Consider the following 17775-nt stretch of genomic DNA (forward strand, 5'->3'; position numbering starts at 1 on the left):
CGATGGGTCTCTCCCACTCTGGATTAGCAGGTCCATGAGGGCTGTATCCCCCATGGCTAAAATCACTTTTGACACATAGTAGGTGCCCAATAAATAACTGGTGGAAAATGAATAAATGAATGAACTAGTTTTACTGCACTGTCATTCTTCCCTGGCCCCACAACTCTGCTACGAAACTCTGTCTAGCATCTAAGTCATCAACCATAATCGTTCTCAGCAACACTTCCTGTCCTCTTCAAGTTCACCTTTGACCCAAATGTACTTCATCTTTTCTACCCACAGTGTGCCATTCTCCATACTTTCTATAATTATCACAGAATAGTCCTCACTATAAATCTAGAGGGAAGGTGATGCCACTCCTACTTTTCAGATAAAGAAACCAAGGCTCAGAGAACAAGTAACTTGTCCAAGATCGAGCTAGTTAATTGGCAAAGTCGGGATTCCACCTGGGTCTGGCTCACGTAAGCATACCATCCTGCTTCCTGCTGAAGAGGTGGAGAGGGAAGCCAGCTGCTCTTTGGTCCTGTGCTGACAATGAAGAAGGAAGCTGGCATCAAAAATTTATGAAGATAGAGCGCCCTGTGCTGGTTATTCTCAAGGTGTCCACCACATGGCTGTTTTTAAAACAGGCTTCCCCAAAGTGAAAGACTGTATTGCCACCCAAACTGATTTAACAAAGCAAGTAACTGAGAAAGCCAACCTTTAATGTTTTTCAGTTTTAATGACCCTTTTCTGGAGTCTATGGGTTGGGAAACTGAGTCCCAGCCAAGCTCTTGTCCAGGAAACCAGGAAGAGGCAAAGAATATTTTTGAGAAAAACACAGTTCTCCAAAGAGTCCGTTAACATCCACAAGGATGAGGAGATGAAAGGGCTCTGTGATCTCAGGACAGTGCCTGCCCTCTTTGCACCTGACCCTCAGGTATCAAAGGTGTGTCAAACCTAAGGTGTGAAATCAACAAAGTGAAAGAGTTGCAATTCAGCCTTTTTTAGCTCAGAGAACCCGATCTTTTTTTAAGCACCGACTAACGGGCTAAATTTATTTGAAAAAATAAAATCAAACATTTGTTCAGCAACAGTTAGGCCAAACATTGGCATCCTCCTCACTTTTGCCAGTCACCCAGCACGACGTTCCTCCCCAACACATACATGGACGTTTTCCTGATGACAAAAGTAGTGTGTGCTCATTATAGAAGAATAACAAAATACAGATGAACACAAAGAACACATCCGCCCACCCAGCAACAATCACTGTTAAATATATATGTGTGTTTCCATGACCAATCTTTTGCTCTTTCTACAGAAAAGTGATTTATCCCAGGTTAAATAAAGGATCACTCACATATGAATATACTTCATCAACCAGTTTATTACATTTATTAGGGATTTTTAATACAGAAAAATGACAAATAATCCCGACTCTGAAATACTTCCAGTTAACGCTTTTTTAAAAAGGTCATGCAAGCAATGTTTAAAAAAACAAAAAGCATAGAAAGAGATAAAATGGAAAGTAAAAGTCTTCTCTCCTTTCCCCACTTCACCATCCCCAGAGTCTCAAAGGTAACCACTCTCAGCCACTGCTGCCTACGTGGAAAAAAATGTATGTATAGTCAGTAGGTACACCTAAGTGGAGCATACATAAGCCATCATACAAGCAGAGCTCTCTGCCCCTTCTTCTTTTACTTAATAATATAGTTTTTCCCAAACAACACATACAGATCTATCTTCTTTATCAGTTTCACAATATTGTGTTGTGCGGATATTCTAGAGTTTATTTAACCAGTCCCCATTGCTGAAATACTGGCTCTTACAAATGCTACAGTGAGCGTCCTTGTACACCGATCTGGGTGTACTTTTGCAAGTAAAGTCATAGAATTGCTGAGTCAAAGGAATCTGATTTGTAACTTTGATATTGTCAATTGCTCTCCAAAATGCCCCAATGTATGCTCCCACCAATAGAGTGTATTTGAGTGCCTGCTTCCCCAAATCTCAGCCAGTATTGACCAATATCACACTTCGGTCAAACCATTACAAATTATATTGTATCAGTCAAAGTTCTCCTGAGAAAAGAACCAGGAGGAAATATGTATGCTATTTTATATTGTTATATATTATTATATTATGTTTTTTATTATAATATATACATATTACTAAAGACTTAGAAGTCAGCTGACTATAGATGTTAACCACATCCATAATATAACTTCACAGCCTCATCTAGGTTCATGTTTAATTGAGTCACTGGGTTATAGCCTGACCAAATTGAAATATAAAACTAACCATATATACACATACAGAAAATATACCTATTCAGACTGTGTTCATTTTCCTTTTGAGATTTTCTTCCAAGAGCTCTTTATATTACTAGGTATGTTAACCTTTTGTCATACATCTTGCAAATATTTTTCCTCTATCATTTCTTATTTGATCTTGTTTCTGATATCGTCTGTCAGCCAGAACAGTTTTATTTCTATACAGTCAGATCTACTGATCTTTTTCTTTATGGCATCTGAATTTCCTGTCTCGTTAAGAAGGTTGCTCAGAGCCACATTAGGAGCTGTGGTAACCATCCCATTCACCTAGGTATGCTAAATGCTCCCCTGAGTCACAGGAAAGCAGTGCACTCAACGTCATTAGCCCCCACTGAGAAGCAGCCACTGACCTATGATTTAATGTTAGGCCCTGGCTTTTTGCAGGGGTCAATACAAAGGCTATAGGAAAGGCTTTGTCTCTTCTGCAAAATTACAGTGGCCCGTTTTGTCACGCAAGGCCCCTTGTATTAGAATCCACATAAGAGATCGGTCTCTGCATCCTATACCAGGAGTAAATACTCACAAACTGGAAGGACTCAGGTGAGAAGTACCGCACACCCTCTCTGGCTTCCCATTTTGTCTTGACTCTCAGGAAATCTAGAGCCAAATGTGACGCCCAAATCAGGAACAAGGCAGCCTCATTCTAGGGCAGATTTCCTCAGGCACTATCTTTAAGTGCCCTCTTGTATAAGTGGGCTTGCTGTAAATGACCTCAAGTCCCTTTTGGAAGCGGATGAGGCACAAATGCAAACATAAACAAAATGACCTGAGAGAACAATGACACTTGTCTGACTGGTGGCCAGCTGACAGAGGTTTCTGTCACACCGTGATTAATTAGCATTTCCATAAATGCTCGGGAGGAGGGAAAGTGCGGGGGAACACCTGGATCCGAAGTTGACATTCAGCTCATCCAAGCAGTGAAGCTTAGAGCCTGCTTGGAGAAACTTCAGGAAAATCCTGGAAGCTGTGGAGAGAGAGACTCTATTGTTTATCTAAAGTAATGGATTTAGTAATGGACTTTTAGTAAAGTAATGGACACACCCCTAGCACTTTGGGGACCAGAGCTAGAATATAAATGGAGGCCCATATACCACATGTCTCAATATTTTAGTGTTTAAATCCAGCTAATAAACCACCCAGTCGAGTGTGTCCTAGCTTCCTACTTACCAAACACACCTTCCCGCTGACCTGGCAGCCAGACTGGAATGTAGGATTCTCAGAAGTTCCACAGCACAACGAGGCAGCCTAGTGACATCCGTCCCAGTCCTCGGCCCCCAGCCCACAGCTGCCCCGCTGCTCTCTCCCTCCTGGACACCCCACACCCCTGTGAACACACCCCAGCCTTCATACCCAAGCTCTGCCCACATCCCTGCAAACAGCCACCCCTGGCCACTCCTCAGGCGTGGGGATGCAGCACCAGCAGTGAGTTTGCAGCAAAGTGCAGTCTGTTGGAGGGACACGGCCTTTGACCTTATGGATCACTCATTTCACAGAGAAGGGCATAAATAGAAGAGGGCCAGGTCTCGGGGGGTCCTGGATTTAGGGGGAAATAATTCAATAATGTTTGTAAACTGATCAGCTCTGAGCCCTCCACCAGAAAAAATTCCCAGAGTCATCAACTAATTCACATGTGATCATCTCTGCAGGGCTGCTGTTTCTAAAAAGGCCAATAGGAGAGCACTGGCCTGCCCCTGCCCCTGTCCCTGCCCCTGCCCCTGCCCCTGCCCCTGCCCCTGTCCCTGTCCCTGCCCCTGTCCCTGCCCCTGCCCCTGCCCCCAGGCAGGATTCCGCTGGATGGAAACCCTGGACTGTGTCCCCACTGAACCAGAAAGGGTCCCAAGAAGATGGAGCTGTTTTCATTATGACGACAAAAGAAAGTGGTGGGAACCCGTCTTCCTGGAAAGGCAAAGGATGAAAGTGAAAATATTGAGAATCTGTTATAACCCTTAGTAAATAAGGTGGACGTGGATGGTCTGACCCCTCACATTCTGGGATATTCTCTCTAGGAAGCACTTCTTCAAGCCTGAGGAAGTCGGATTTGATATGTAAATTACTAAAGCCACTATACACAACAAATAAATGGAGCTCTTTAACCAGGAGGAAACAAAGGCTGAATCAAATTTGGTTCAGGAGGTGGGGTGGGGCACCATCATCAGGGGACCTCCAAAGTCAGTATGACAACCTCGCATTTGCCCTGATGCCAGTTCAATGACACTGCTAGAGTCAAAGAGCGCTGGGGCCACGGGTCTGACCCAAGGAGGCCCTGTCCATCTTTAGGTTTTCACATTTTGGTTTTTTTTGTTTTTATGTTTTTGCAAATCCAGCTAAAGCCAGCTAATCTCCTAAGCCTTCCCAATGCACTTGAAGGCTTGCCTTTTGAAAGGGGCTATTGTTCACCTTGAAACTAAGGCATTTAGCCATTCATTCATTCATCCACTGAGGGCTCTCTGGGTACCAGCCTCTGGGTGCGTGGGTATTTCTTCTCTGTTGCTTATGAGTTTCTCTCAAATACAGCACCTGAACTTCAGCCTCATGCTCCCACCACTTCCTTCAAGTCCAGAAGTTCTTTCCCAAACTCTTGCTTCTCTTTGAAATATTGTCCTCTCAAGGCCTTGCTCCAGGGCCAAGCACAAACCCTTTCCAAGGCATATATCCAGATACCCCGGCTTTTTTGTTTATTATAGACTATTTTCTTAGACTTTCCCATACAGGAAACCCATTGTGTTAGTTCAAGTCTTCCCTCAAGCAGATGATGCCAAAAGGGAATTAAATGTGCAAGGATCTTATTAGGAGAAACACCTGTGAAAGAAATGGGGTAGGAGCCAGGGGAGGCAGGGAGAGCATCAGACCACGAAGCAGGTCCAGCCACAAGTGAAGGTGCGAGGCAGGAAGATTGTGTGGAAGTGTCAAAGACTGCCGTGCAGTCTCTGGAAGGTTCTGTAAAACTGAGGGAATCTTCCAGCCAAAGTCAGCCATGACGGGAGTCCTATGTCTCCCAGAAACAGGCCTGCCTCAGTGTCCCTGCCACACTCCGCCTTTGGCTGGGGATTGCCCCTGGGAAGCATGGCCTTGGTGCAAACACACCGCCGGTGGATGGCAGAGCATAGTAGCAGTGGGCTGAGTCGGCTACGTCTCTGTGGTCAGAAGGCTGAGAGGCACATTCTCTTGGTCACCTCAGATGATCATTAACTTGGGGTGATACAAGAATTGCTCTATGTTTTTATGCCTTCTTCAGTGTCTTCAAGATGAAATCAAGAGTTTGGCATGCGTGCATGTATGTGTTTCTCACATGAGTGTGTCTGTATGTGTATGTAAGTGTGCACATGTGTACATGTGTTTAGAAGGAACCTGCTCCCACAGCCACAGCACCATCTCAGAACCCCAAGCCCTACCGCAGGCCCTCACCCCTCCGGTGCTCCTTTTCAGACCATCCTGGTGGGCGACAGCGGCGTTGGGAAGACATCTCTGTTGGTCCAGTTTGATCAGGGCAAGTTCATCCCAGGCTCCTTCTCAGCCACCGTGGGCATCGGATTCACAGTAAGCATCCCAGGCTCCGGGCCAGTGTGTCTGTTAGGGTCCCAGGAGGAAACTGATGGGCATTCACCTGGGCTCATTCCAGACTGTTTACCAAGGTGTAAGCAGGGTGTAGAGAAGCCAGGAGGGGTGGTGCAGTGCCCTGAGCAGTACAAGCCTCCATCCCACCCGGGCCTAAAATGCAATAGGTGAGAGGAGGGAGCTGACCGGGACAAGAGAGCTGTGGGGAGAGCGGGCTTGCAGGAGCTGGGACCTCCTGCGAACAGCCCATAACAACCCTCCCCAGAGGTGGCTGAGCAGGAAATCGGCCCCTCCCACACTGCTCTCCTCCTGCATCCCAGCTCCTTCTGGGGCCCCCCATGGGCTGAACATAGCTAGAAACTAGAAAGCCAGGGAATGTCTTGGTATAGATTGCTCAGGCCAATCTTCCAGGGCAAGAAGAATCTGGAGAGGCAAAGGGGTGGCTTAAAATTTAAACACAATCCAAACAGCATTGTCTTGTGGGTCTGAGGGGGCCAGCCGGCCAAGGGTTAAAGTTCAGTGTGTCTAGCACTCTCCCTGGACACAGCACAGCAGGGAAACTCAGATAAAGGAAGTATTCTCGACCCACAGCCCCTCTGTGGGCTAAGTCCTGCCCCCACCACACATCCTTTCCCGCCTCTTTCCCCACGCCCGCCGGCTGCCGTGACCGTGACCGCGAGTCCTGGGAGGGCTCTGGCGGTGGTGTCGCTCGCGGCAGGAGCAGAAAGGCTCTCTGTTGGTGTCCCCAGAATCCTAGCATCTGGAGATGGGGAAGAGCAGACGGCATTGCTTGGGCAGCGAAGGCGATGGAGAAGCTGTCCTCTGGAAAGGAGCAGAGCACAGGGCCTGTGGGGCCATACCCAGGGCCAGGCACAGCAGAGCCATGCTGGTGGGGAGGAGGGGAACCCCAGGACTGGAGTGCTGGGAGGGCAGGGCTGAGTGCCAGGACGGCGAGGCTGCCCTGACAATCCTGAGGCCCTGAGGCTGGACAGGCTGCCGTGAAGGGAGCCGGGATGCCTGGTGCCAGGTGTCCCCTGTGGCAGACCCATGCCCGGCCTGACCCCCAGCACACAGGGCACATGGCACATGGCACCTCCCCCATGCCATGCCCATCCTTCCACCTGTCAGATTCAGAGGGTGGAGAGTGGGGTGGGGTTGGAGTTGGTGCACAAACTCTGATTCACACTCCACAGATGCTCCAGGGTGGGACCCCCAAATTTTGCCACTAACCTGGCAAGAAAAGTGAAGTAACTCACCCACAAGGGAGAAGAAAGCGTGTGGTCAGAGCTAGAGTCTGAAGCCCTGAGACGGGACAGGCGGGCCCCCCACGTCCCCTTCCAGAGCCGCAGTGTTTCGCCTCAGCAGTCAGAACCAGGAAGGCTGGACTCATCTCGGAACAAACCTGTGGGCGGCTCACGCTGAGTGAGGGTCTGGGGGCCCAACCTGGGCCTCAGCCTGGGGTCACCTGGGTCAAATGTATGACCTGGGAACACAAATGGATGCATACCCTGCTCCTCAGCGGGGACACAAACCCAGGAGCACCCCACACGCTGGTGGAGGGGGGCAATGACAGCAGCCAGTGATGGGAGCCACATCGAGGACACGTGACCGACGTGGTCCCCGATGCAGCTGCTCTCTTACAGGCAGAACACTGGGAAAAGGCTCCTCCCAAGCCCCCTTCCCGCTGTGCCGCCTAGTGCTAGGGACCCTCCATTCCTTTCCTTTCCGGAGACAGTTCTCTTTCCAACCCTCTGCCCAGAGAAGCTGGATCTTTGCCCAGCAGCTAAAGTCTCTGAAGTCACACTGAGCAAAGGGACTGGAGGACATTGGGGTGTCCTTCAAACATCAGTGGTCTGGGGGTCCCTGGAGCGCCAGGCTACAACACGCCTGCGTACTCACAAGGAGACGTTAAATACGGCTCACAGCTGTCAATTTGCAGGTGCCCTGGCTGGCTACAGCTGTGGCCTGGAATTCCTGCGTGATGGTCACAGGCAGAAGGGGCCACGGAGGGTCCTGCCGGCCCATAAGGCTGAGTGCAGCCTGGGGGACAGGAGATGGAAGCACTGCGTGGTCTTCCATTTTAAAGAGATGGAGGTGAGGGGGGTGGGTGATGACCTGGGGTGTGCTTGCCTTCTGGAAGTGGGGCCTGTCCAGATCTACCCAACGTCTCCATCTTGCACTCCATCAAGCTGGCTGCTGAGCCCTGCTGATGGGCGTTTTGGGGGTGCCGACCCTGACGGGGTTCACACAGCAGTCCTCCCAGCCAGTCCCTCTCCCACCCAGCTCAGGTCCTCCTGAGACCTCCTACCTGTGCTCCCCAAATTCTCCAGTCCTGCCCGGAAACTGCTGCAAAATTCGCTCCTCAGAAGCCTTGCTCTGTTCAGCCCCCACCCAACACTTTCAGTGGCCACTGCTGCCTCCCAAACACGGTCTGAATCCAGCTGGTCGAGACTTTGCACCGCTGAGGCCGGCGGGTTTCAGACACTCATTTCACGCACATAGAACCTCCAGGCAGAAGTCTGTCTGCAGTGCAGATTCCAAGCCCCCTGCTGACATGCAGTGGGGACCAGAATCTACACTGTGACAGGCACCTGAGGACTCTTATGCAGGTGGCCCGTGTACCACATTTTGAGAGACATGAGTTTAGGCCTCAGCCCTCCAGCCTCTGTCCCAGTCGCCCTTCCACATGCCAACGCTGCCTCTCTGGGCTGGGTGTTGGCCCCCTAGCCCTGGGCTCTTCTTCCAGCCCCCTGGCTTGCCCCCTCTGTTCACACCTGGATGTCAGGGAGGACCCCCCCAGATCCTCAGCTGCCCACAAGGGCCCTCCTCTGAACGAGGTTTTCCGGTGGTACTCATCACCCCTCTGTCAGGAGGGGTGTGTGAACATGTGGTGCCTGGGACAGGGGTATCATTAGGGGTGACATGGGGGGGTGCATTCAGGGTTTGGGGTGGTGAGAGGGGCTGGGGTAATTTAAGAGATGCTTTATTTGGAGGGTATCTGTGCATTTGAGAGGATGTGAGGTGTGGGGGCAACTTAGATGGTGTGTGGTATGATTTGAGGTGTGCGTGGTATGAGGTGTGTGTGTGGTGTGAGGTGTGTGGAGAGCACACGGGAGGCCTGGGCTTCCCTGAGGCCTTCTCCTGGCACCACATCTGAAGGGTCCCCCTCCCGGTGAGTTGTGCTTCCTCCCTCCCCCTTGCACCTCCCAACTCTGAACATCTCTGGCCCCTCCTGCTTCTGACTCACTGGAGGCTGCCCTTAAACACCGATGTGACACTTGTCTTGTCACTAGGGACAATGCGTGGCATACTCTGCTTACGAGCTTGCCCACATGGCCCAGACCCCACAGGCCAGCCAGCCATGGCCCGAGGGCCCGCTGTGTCTCTCCCTACTCGGAGACTTCTTTCCGCAGTCCCATTAACCCAGCCAAACTCTAGCGCAGCCGCACAGCAAGACAGCGCTTATTCCTCTACTCCTGGAGTTCACGCTGATGTTCAGCCTGCTCCATTCTGAACCTGTCACAGGACAAAACAGTCTTGGTTAAGTCAACAACACTACGACAGAGGCGGGAGAGAAGCCCAAAGCCAAGGAGCCGGCAGGGCCGTGTGCCCTCCAGGGGCTCCAGGGGACGCTCCTTCCTGCTCTCCGGGCTTCTGTGGGCGCCTGGCCATCCTGGGCATCCATGGCTTGTGGATGCCTCACTCTGAGCTCTACCTCTGTCTTCACATGGCCTTCTCCCCTGTGTGTCCTCCCCTCTTCCTGTAAGGACACCAAAAACATATCTTTAGAGGGACACCACGTGACCCATAACAGCATAATTTGCAGGGGAAGGTGAGTGAGGGCCATGCCACTTCCCCTCTCTTTCCTCCTTAGCCATGACCCTCTTGCACTGAAAACCCTCGGCCCTGCCAGGTCCCTGTGCGATCGCTGGGGAACCTGGAGCCTGGGGCATGGAATGCACTGGGGTGTTATTTGCAGTACAAGCCCTGGCATCCCAGCAGGGGGACACAGGTACTGGGCAGCCTCTCCCAGTTGTGGCTCCCTCCGTGGGCCCCACCCTATGTGCAGATGAAGTCACAGTACACCCACCTCCAGAAATAGCTCCAGCTGAGACCGAAAATCAGAGGGCTGGAGGCGGTTATACTCACTCTCCCCACAGGGCCTACAGTCGCTCATAAGCCACACCTGCCCCTTGCCTCCACCCTCAGCTCCTAAGTACAGCTCAGTGCACATGCCCCTTCATGCCGCTCGGACAGTCTCTTTGTAATGCATGCACCCTGGTCCCTGGAAAGTTGAACGGCTTGTATAGAATGGTGGGACACAACGGGTAACTGAATGGTGGGCCCAGGCCACAGAGCCCCTGTACTCTGCTATGGGCAACCCAGGACCCACTCTCACCCTCCCTCACTGGGAGCTGCAGGGTTCCTGGCATGTCCGGGACTCTGCTCAAAATGGTCCACGACTTCATGAATTAATTTGATAGCAAACATTTAAGGCCTACTTGATGGGTGCCCGTGGTGGAGGCCCACACGTGAATAAAGCCAGCCCTGTTTTCAAGAGCACGTAGATTGGGAGGCATGGGCAGGGAAGGCATTCCAATGGTGGGACATTTTGGATGCAACCCAATAGGCCAGGGAGAAATGAGAGGTGATCTACACTAAAGGGTCAAAGTGTGAACACTGACCAGGGGTCCCAAAAAACCACAGTGCATATGTACTTCGGGATGAATATCGGTCTGTAGGTAAAATTATATTCAGAGGAGCTCGGGCTGGAGCACATTATAAGCAAAAGAGAAAATGCCTGGGCGCTGTCCTCAGAATGCAGGCCTCCGCTCAAACTCAGACCCGGGCTGGCCAGAGGCGTCCCCAGGCTCCCCACTCCCCCCCGCCCCTACCCAACCTCCCTGCACCCTGTGGACCTCCAGCTGGGCAGGGCTCGGGCGCCGCCTGCTGGCCGGCAGCGGGAACCCGGGCGCCGGTCCGCCGGTTCCAGCGATGCCAGACCTTCCGCCTCAGACCAGGTCCCTAGGGACTGCTGCCGCGGGAACCTAACCCCAGCGGCTGGAGATCTTGCGGGATCGGTCCTGGGTCTGGATCTGGCCCACGCCCTCAGACCACAGAGCGGAGCCAGTGTTGTCCAAGGGACCCGCCCACCCCTCGGGCGCTGACCCTGCGGTCCTGCGCTCCCTCGCGGGACAGCCCGCTCAGGGTGTGCGTGGCGGGACAGAGGGAGGAGCCTGTTGGGATCCCGACCAAGGCGGTGAAGGGAGGAAGGACGGGGCGGAGCCTAAGGCAGGGCCACTCCTGCACGGTCCCTCGCCTGCCGTCGGCCCAGCTCCCGCTCCTCCAGGGACATGATGGGCACGCCTGGCTCTGCAGCCGCCCGGGAAGGCGAAGCCCCAGACCGCTCCCCGCCCTGCAGTCCGAGCTACGATCTCACTGGCAAGGTGGGTGAGCAACGCGCCCAGTGCTGGGGACTGTGGTGAAGGAGATGAGGGCCACCCCTCTCCGCGCCTTTTGCCCTGGGACCCCGGCCCTCCCTGAACCAAGCCCCTTTCTGGCTCGTCTGCGTTGGACTCAGTCCTTCCCCCAGGCGGCCGGATCTCCCAGAGTAGAGAGGGAGGGTCGGAAACACCACCCAGGGACCCATGCCAGCGTCTAGGGATCTGGGCTGGCTCTGCAAGGGCGGGGAGAGGAAGGTCGGAAGCACGGACTTCTTACCAAGCGGACCCTAACCCAGTTTTTTTTCCTGCCATACTCCGACCAGTATAAATTCCCAGGGGCGACCCATGCTTCTCAGTAAGGATTAAGCGCACAACCCTCCTAGGCACTTGCGCCTGTAGTTCTAGGAAATAGGGATGCCTGCAGCCTCGGAGGTGACGCCCCCTGGTGGCAGAGCAATTCGCGGGTAATGCCCTTTACCCAGCTGAGCTCTCAGCTGAGACCTGACATCCAGTTTCAAGGTCTTAGGCCCAAAACTCTTCAGGTCCCCAGCTGCCCCAAGTCCTACCCCCTTCTCGTTCCACTGTGGCAGGCCCTGCCTCACATCTTCTTCCAGGAGAATGCTGCTAGCCAGAATGTGGGCCCACCTGGGAATTTTTAGTTTCAAGTTCCCCACCTGGGAGAGCTGAGTCAGCTCTCAAGCGTTCCCTTTGCAGGGTGGCTGTACAGAAGCAGGTGAGGGTGGCCGGCGACACTCACTTGTCGGCCCTCTCTCCAGGCCTTTGGAGCCAGCAGGCACCAGGAGCTCTGAAAGAGGTGCTGAGGGGCCCAGAGCCTCCACTCTCCGTCTGTGGGGCAGGGGGCAGCTGAGTGACCGCTGGATGTCCAATGCTGCGAGGCCTTGAAGGAGGCCTGCCTCCTTCTGTGCCCTGGTTTCACTCTCCCACACCAGGGCTCGCTCTCACTGGGAGCCTAAGGCCTGCACCCCTATTGTTTCAGGGGAAGCCACTCTGCAAGTCACACCCAGAGCCGTTGAGATAAGCGTCTTGCAGGAGGAAGTGGGGCTCTTCGTCTTTGGGTCAGGCCTGGGAGTTGCTGAGGGCCAGTCCCCAGGCTCGTATGGACCACCTGACCTCCTTGCTTGACAAGCCAGCTGGGCTCTTTGCCTAGGAGGTGGCAAGGCTGGGCAGCTGTTTGTGTTGGGAATTGCCTGGCTGGGTGGCTGGCGTCGTTTGCTCGAGGCAGCTGTGATCTGTAGACAGGAGCTCACCCTCCCTTCCTCCTTCTCCCCGTGGGGGCTGGGACCCAGGAGCCAAGGACCAGTGCAGACTCCAGAGGGCTCCCAGGCCCCCAGCCCTCTATCTGTCCCCTGGGCCAAATATCATTTGCTGAGAGTCACCCAATGCCCCAGGAGACTGAATCCAGAACAGTCTGGGGGGAACCTGGCAGCAGCTCCTCGAGCCAGATGAGAGGGGATGGGGGCCACAGACAAGCACTGGGGTCTGCCTGGGCCATTCTTCCCTGAGTCTTCGGTGGTTGGTGCCAACATTATTGGTTCTAGTCATTAACAGATAGAAAGGCCTCCAAGAAATTTCCCCTCCTCCCTTCTAGCCACTATCCACTCCCTTCTAGGGTCAAAAGAATCTTCCCCAAACCCCTGAGCAGACCATTTATGAGGCAGGACCCCAGCCTTCATAGACCTTTTGCTCAGCCCCTCCCACCGCCTCCATCTAAGTCAGGTACTTCCAGTACCCCACACCCACAGCAGGAAAAGCTTTGGGCTCCATTGTCAAAGTCAGAGCCCCCAAAATAACTCAAACCCAGTCCCTGCTCAACCCATTAAGTATGTAACCAGCCACTTGGGAGAGTTCCAGCATTAGGTCTAGACCTCTGCTCTCCAAGACTGAGGAACGAGTGGACCGAGGGCTCCCCTCCCTGACCCCAGCTAGTACCCCAGGGAAGATGAGCAGAGACTGGCCAGACAGTAAAGGGGAGGGATAACACCCACCTTCCTACTGGATGGTCGGTCACAAGTTCCCCTTCCCTCCCCACAGTGACCCAGGGAGGCCAATTTGCAGCCATTTGTGCCACTTGGAAGGTTTCTACTGAAAGAGTTTCAGGCTAAACGTTTCCCCACTTCAGTATAAATTTCAACCTTCCCTAATTCATGTAGCCATTTTAGAAACCTCAGATGACACTAGAAACTTCCAAGTAGCTGTGACCAAAAAACCCATAATTTTAGAATATTCCCCACCCCCATCAGAACTCCATACACTCCCATGGGTGGGAATCCCACCCATCCCACCCATCCCGGCAGTGTAGCCCCGCCCACATGTGGACAGCTGCCTGCAGGACATGCCACCCAGGAGGGAATCGCTGCATGGGGTGACAGGGAGTGGACATGGCCAGAGTCTAGACCACACAAATGGTTCTCTGGGACCACTGAACACATCTGTAGACCTGTTCGTGCTGAGGTCTCAACACTGCTTCCAGGAGACTGGGTGAGGACAGGAGAGTCAGTGGGTGAGACAGCTGAGCCAGGAGTGTGGAGAGGAGAGGCAGGGAGAAGGCAGCAGCGGCTTTCCCGGAGCAGGTGCCCCTCAGTGCTGGGGAGGGCCTCCCCAGGCCCTCTGCCCCTCCTTGCAGGGCTTCTCTCCCTGGAAGCCCGGAAACCACCCCAACTCCCCATTAACTGCCTCTGCCCCCATCTCTAGGTGATGCTTCTGGGAGACTCAGGTGTCGGCAAAACCTGTTTCCTGATCCAATTCAAAGACGGGGCCTTCCTGTCCGGGACCTTCATAGCCACCGTCGGCATAGACTTCAGGGTGAGGTGGCAGCAGGCTCCTCCTCCAAGCAGCAAGCCAGGGGTCTTCAGCTCCAGCAAAGGGGTGCTGCCCCCTCCTGGCTCCCCTGGCTCCTCCGGACTGCTGTGGCTCACTGCCCAGAGGGCACCAGGGGTGCTCCCGTAAGGACCACAGAGGTGGCAGGGTTAGAGGAGTCTGGGATCCTTGCCCACTTGCAGGATATGAGAAATGAGAGACAGTCTTAAAATCCTGCCCCAGAGCAGGACAGACACATCTCCCAGTATGAATTGAGTTTCCCAGTCCTCGGACCCCTTGCTCATTACCTTCTGTCAAGGCCTCAGAAGTCAACCAGCCTTTCTGGAGTTCCCAGGAAGCACAGGAGAGCAGTAGGTTGAAGAGCTTGGCTGGCCGTGCGGGAGAGAGCAGCTTGCCCGTGTTCCTCCCTCTCACCTTAATGAGCCCTTCTTTACAAATCTGCATCAGGGAGACTGAGCACTGAGCACTGCACACCAAAGGGTCCAGGAGGGTGAGGGTATAACCCTGACAGGGGGGCTCTGCAGAGGCTGGGTGCCTGCCTCCTGGTGGGAGGGGAACTGAAGCTTCGCTCAGGAGAATGAGTGGGCAGCCAGATGAGAGATGACCTGCAGACCCGGCCTCTGAGGTCCCCGGGATGCTGCTGTGCATCTCATCTCTAAGGGCTCAGTTTTGAGGGTGATGCTGAGCTCTGGGGGAAGCAGGTGGGAGTGGGGAAGGGGCAGGGCCCCCAGTGCCCAATCTTGGACTGCTTGCTGAGGCAGGTTCTCAGTCTCCCCATGGCCTGGCAGGTTGTAAGAAGAGCAGACATAGTCTCAGAAGAGAGGGTTCTGCAGGGGGGCTATCTGGAGATAGGGTCCTGGTGCCCTGATGGGGTGATACGGCTCCCCACACCCCCTCTAGCTAGGAGGAGCAGCCAGGACAGGAGAGGATGTCAGCAGAGCCCAGGAACCAAGCCTCCCCTGCCCGATGCACCCACCCTCTCTCCCTCTGCCCTTTTCTCTTTCAGAACAAAGTGGTGACCGTGGATGGGGTGAGGGTGAAGCTGCAGGTGAGAAAAGAGACTCGAGGGCAGGGGTGGGGAGAAGGGAGGAGCCTGCCTTTGCTCCTCACCCCAACTGCAGGAGGCCTGTGGCCCTGCCATCAGCCTGGGGTAATTTCCTGTGGGGCCCACAAGACAGGAAATGGCTTCTGTTTGTTTGATGTCTGCAGAAAAACAGTTCCCAGGCACCCTCTGCTATCAAAGGCAACTCAAAGTGCCTTCAAACAAGCTTAGGCTCACCCCACCTCCTCCCCAGTTTCCTGGACCTCATCTGTTCTAGGAGGTTGGACACCCCCCCAACCCCTGGGCTAGGGAAGAGGCTACAGCACTAAATGAGCTTGAGAGCTCAGTAATTCCACCCTTCAGGAATCCCCAGATGTTCAGAAGCCCTGAGAACCTAAAGCAGGAAATACCCCCCTGCCCACACATCTCTCATCCCACGGCATGGGTTCCCTCTGCCCAGGACGGTTTCTGCACCCTGCTTCCTTCCGATGGTTTGTCCATTCCTTCCCAGATCTGGGACACAGCCGGGCAGGAGCGGTTCCGCAGTGTCACCCACGCTTATTACCGAGATGCCCAGGGTAAGTCCTTCTTGCCCCCCCAGCTCCTTCCCCCAGCCCACTTGTAACACCCATCCTTCTGCCCCAAGTCCCCTGTGTGATCTCTCTGTCCCCTGTAGCCTTGCTCCTGCTGTACGACATCACCAACAAGTCTTCCTTCGACAACATCCGGGTAGGTCCCATCTACCCACTACCCATAAGCAGCCAAGGCAGAGCCTCTGCGGGCACAACTGCTTCCTGCTTTGTGGAAGGGGGTGGAGCATGGAATACTGCTGCCTTCTAAAAAACATGAGATGTGACTCAGAAGTAATAAACTGCTGCTGGATATTTGATTGACGTGTGGGCAGAGAGGCCAGACAGGCTTCGTATGCCTGTACCATCTGCTTCGCCCTGTGATTCCTGAGTGCATTTAATGACACGGTGTTCAGAAAGTACCCAGCTCCATGCTGGACAGTTGCCCACAGAGACCAAGGAAAGAACCCACAGGAAAGTCTATCCATACAAACAGGCCAAGTTGTAAGAAAGTCAGTCAGGCAGACAGTAAGTGGCTCTGTCCTCACAAACAAACTATTAGAGAGTAGAGACAATAATTCAACAAGTACATGCACTGACCCTATGCATCACACTGTGAAGGTTTCACATGCTCCCTGACCTCAAGGAGTTGACCGGAAAACTTGGGGAACAACTTGTATGGATATATAAAACAGCTCATAGAGGAGAGAAATCCATGGAACTCATGCTGCCACCTCCAACCCCATGTTCATGGCAGACATCACTAATCAATCATAGTATTCTTGATCACTGAGCCCTTATGTATCCTAAGAAGCACTCCAGGAAAACACTGGTGACTATCAGCTGATTTTTTAGGTAAAGCCTCTGCCGTCTCTATCTCCCATAGAACTGGGAGTTGCACTGCCTGGGGTTTGCTGGGGAAGGCCACTCAGGACTGTAGAGGCCAGAATAATGATGCAGATGAGAGAATGCAGAGGGCATCATGTTCAGGGGGCAGTGAGTAGCTCAGCAAAAATCAAACAAGGCAGAAGAAGCAAGGGTGAGAGGGAGGGAAGGAATGGCTGGTGCGCAGCCTTGGGCTGGCTCAGCTCAGCCTTTCCCACAGGCCTGGCTCACTGAGATTCATGAGTATGCCCAGAGGGATGTGGTGATCATGCTGCTAGGCAACAAGGTGAGTGGTTCCATGGCAGGGTCAGCCCGTCCTGGCACCTCTTCTCCCACTGCCCCACAGCATTGGCTCCACCCAGCCCCATAGTTGCCCAGCCCAAGAGTGTTGGCTGGATATTCCTCCAGCAAAGGATTCTTTCCAGTCTCCAGTTCAAAGGTCAGACCTATCTGGCACTTCAGCCCATGTCATCTGTCTTCTGAAAGCTTTGGAAGGGGCCCCCTCCAGGGAAAGCCCAAGCTGCTGCCCAAGAGATCCAGGGATGCCCAGCTGCTCAGCCCTCATTCGATCATAAAGTAGAGTCACAGCTGAAGATCTAAGATTGGAAAGGATTAACCCAAACTACTGTCACCCCTCTGATTATGGTCACTACACCTCCGCTAAGGAGAGTTTCTACTTCCCCTAGTGGGTGTGAGATTCCCAGGCTGGGAGCTGGATAACGCAGCTGGACCAAGGCAGAAATCCTGGCCCCATGTCAATTGTACTGCCCGCAGACCCACAGGCTACCAGCAGAGGGCGGGCAGTGCCTGCTCCTGGGGCAAAAGAGGGCCAGCAGGGGCAGAGAGGGGCCAGCTGGGGTCAAGATTTCCTTCCCCAGAGTGACCCACCTGGGCTTGACAGGCGGATGTGAGCAGCGAAAGGGTGATCCGTTTGGAGGATGGGGAGACACTGGCCAGGGTAAGTGTCTGCCGGTGAACGGGGCAGGGCAGGGGAGGGGCAGCCCGGGGCTGGCCCTGTGAACACTCTCCCTGACAGGAGTATGGCGTTCCCTTCATGGAGACCAGCGCTAAGACGGGCATGAACGTGGAGTTAGCCTTTCTGGCCATTGCCAAGTAAGAGCTGAGCAAGGGAA

The 17775-nt window shown here is 53.6% G+C and overlaps 1 protein-coding gene across 4 annotated transcripts in view; it reads left to right on the plus strand.

Annotated features, from left to right (window-relative positions):
• RAB37 (RAB37, member RAS oncogene family) overlaps positions 1-17775 on the plus strand; it is a 54810-nt gene that overhangs the window by 35208 nt on the left and 1827 nt on the right. Inside the window, exons 2-9 of one of the 4 annotated variants that reach the window (XM_057501679.1) lie at positions 5736-5846; positions 14021-14131; positions 15153-15194; positions 15700-15766; positions 15865-15917; positions 16863-16928; positions 17544-17600; positions 17679-17755. In XM_057501679.1, the coding sequence (XP_057357662.1) occupies positions 5736-5846; positions 14021-14131; positions 15153-15194; positions 15700-15766; positions 15865-15917; positions 16863-16928; positions 17544-17600; positions 17679-17755 (584 nt within the window). Of the gene's footprint in view, positions 1-5735; positions 5847-10940; positions 11312-14020; positions 14132-15152; positions 15195-15699; positions 15767-15864; positions 15918-16862; positions 16929-17543; positions 17601-17678; positions 17756-17775 lie in introns of those variants that run through there. The other 3 variants (XM_036900103.2, XM_036900104.2, XM_036900105.2) reach the window with 3 other exon arrangements.

The sequence above is a fragment of the Manis pentadactyla genome, chromosome 4, assembly GCF_030020395.1.
Source record: "Manis pentadactyla isolate mManPen7 chromosome 4, mManPen7.hap1, whole genome shotgun sequence".
NCBI lineage: Eukaryota > Metazoa > Chordata > Mammalia > Pholidota > Manidae > Manis > Manis pentadactyla.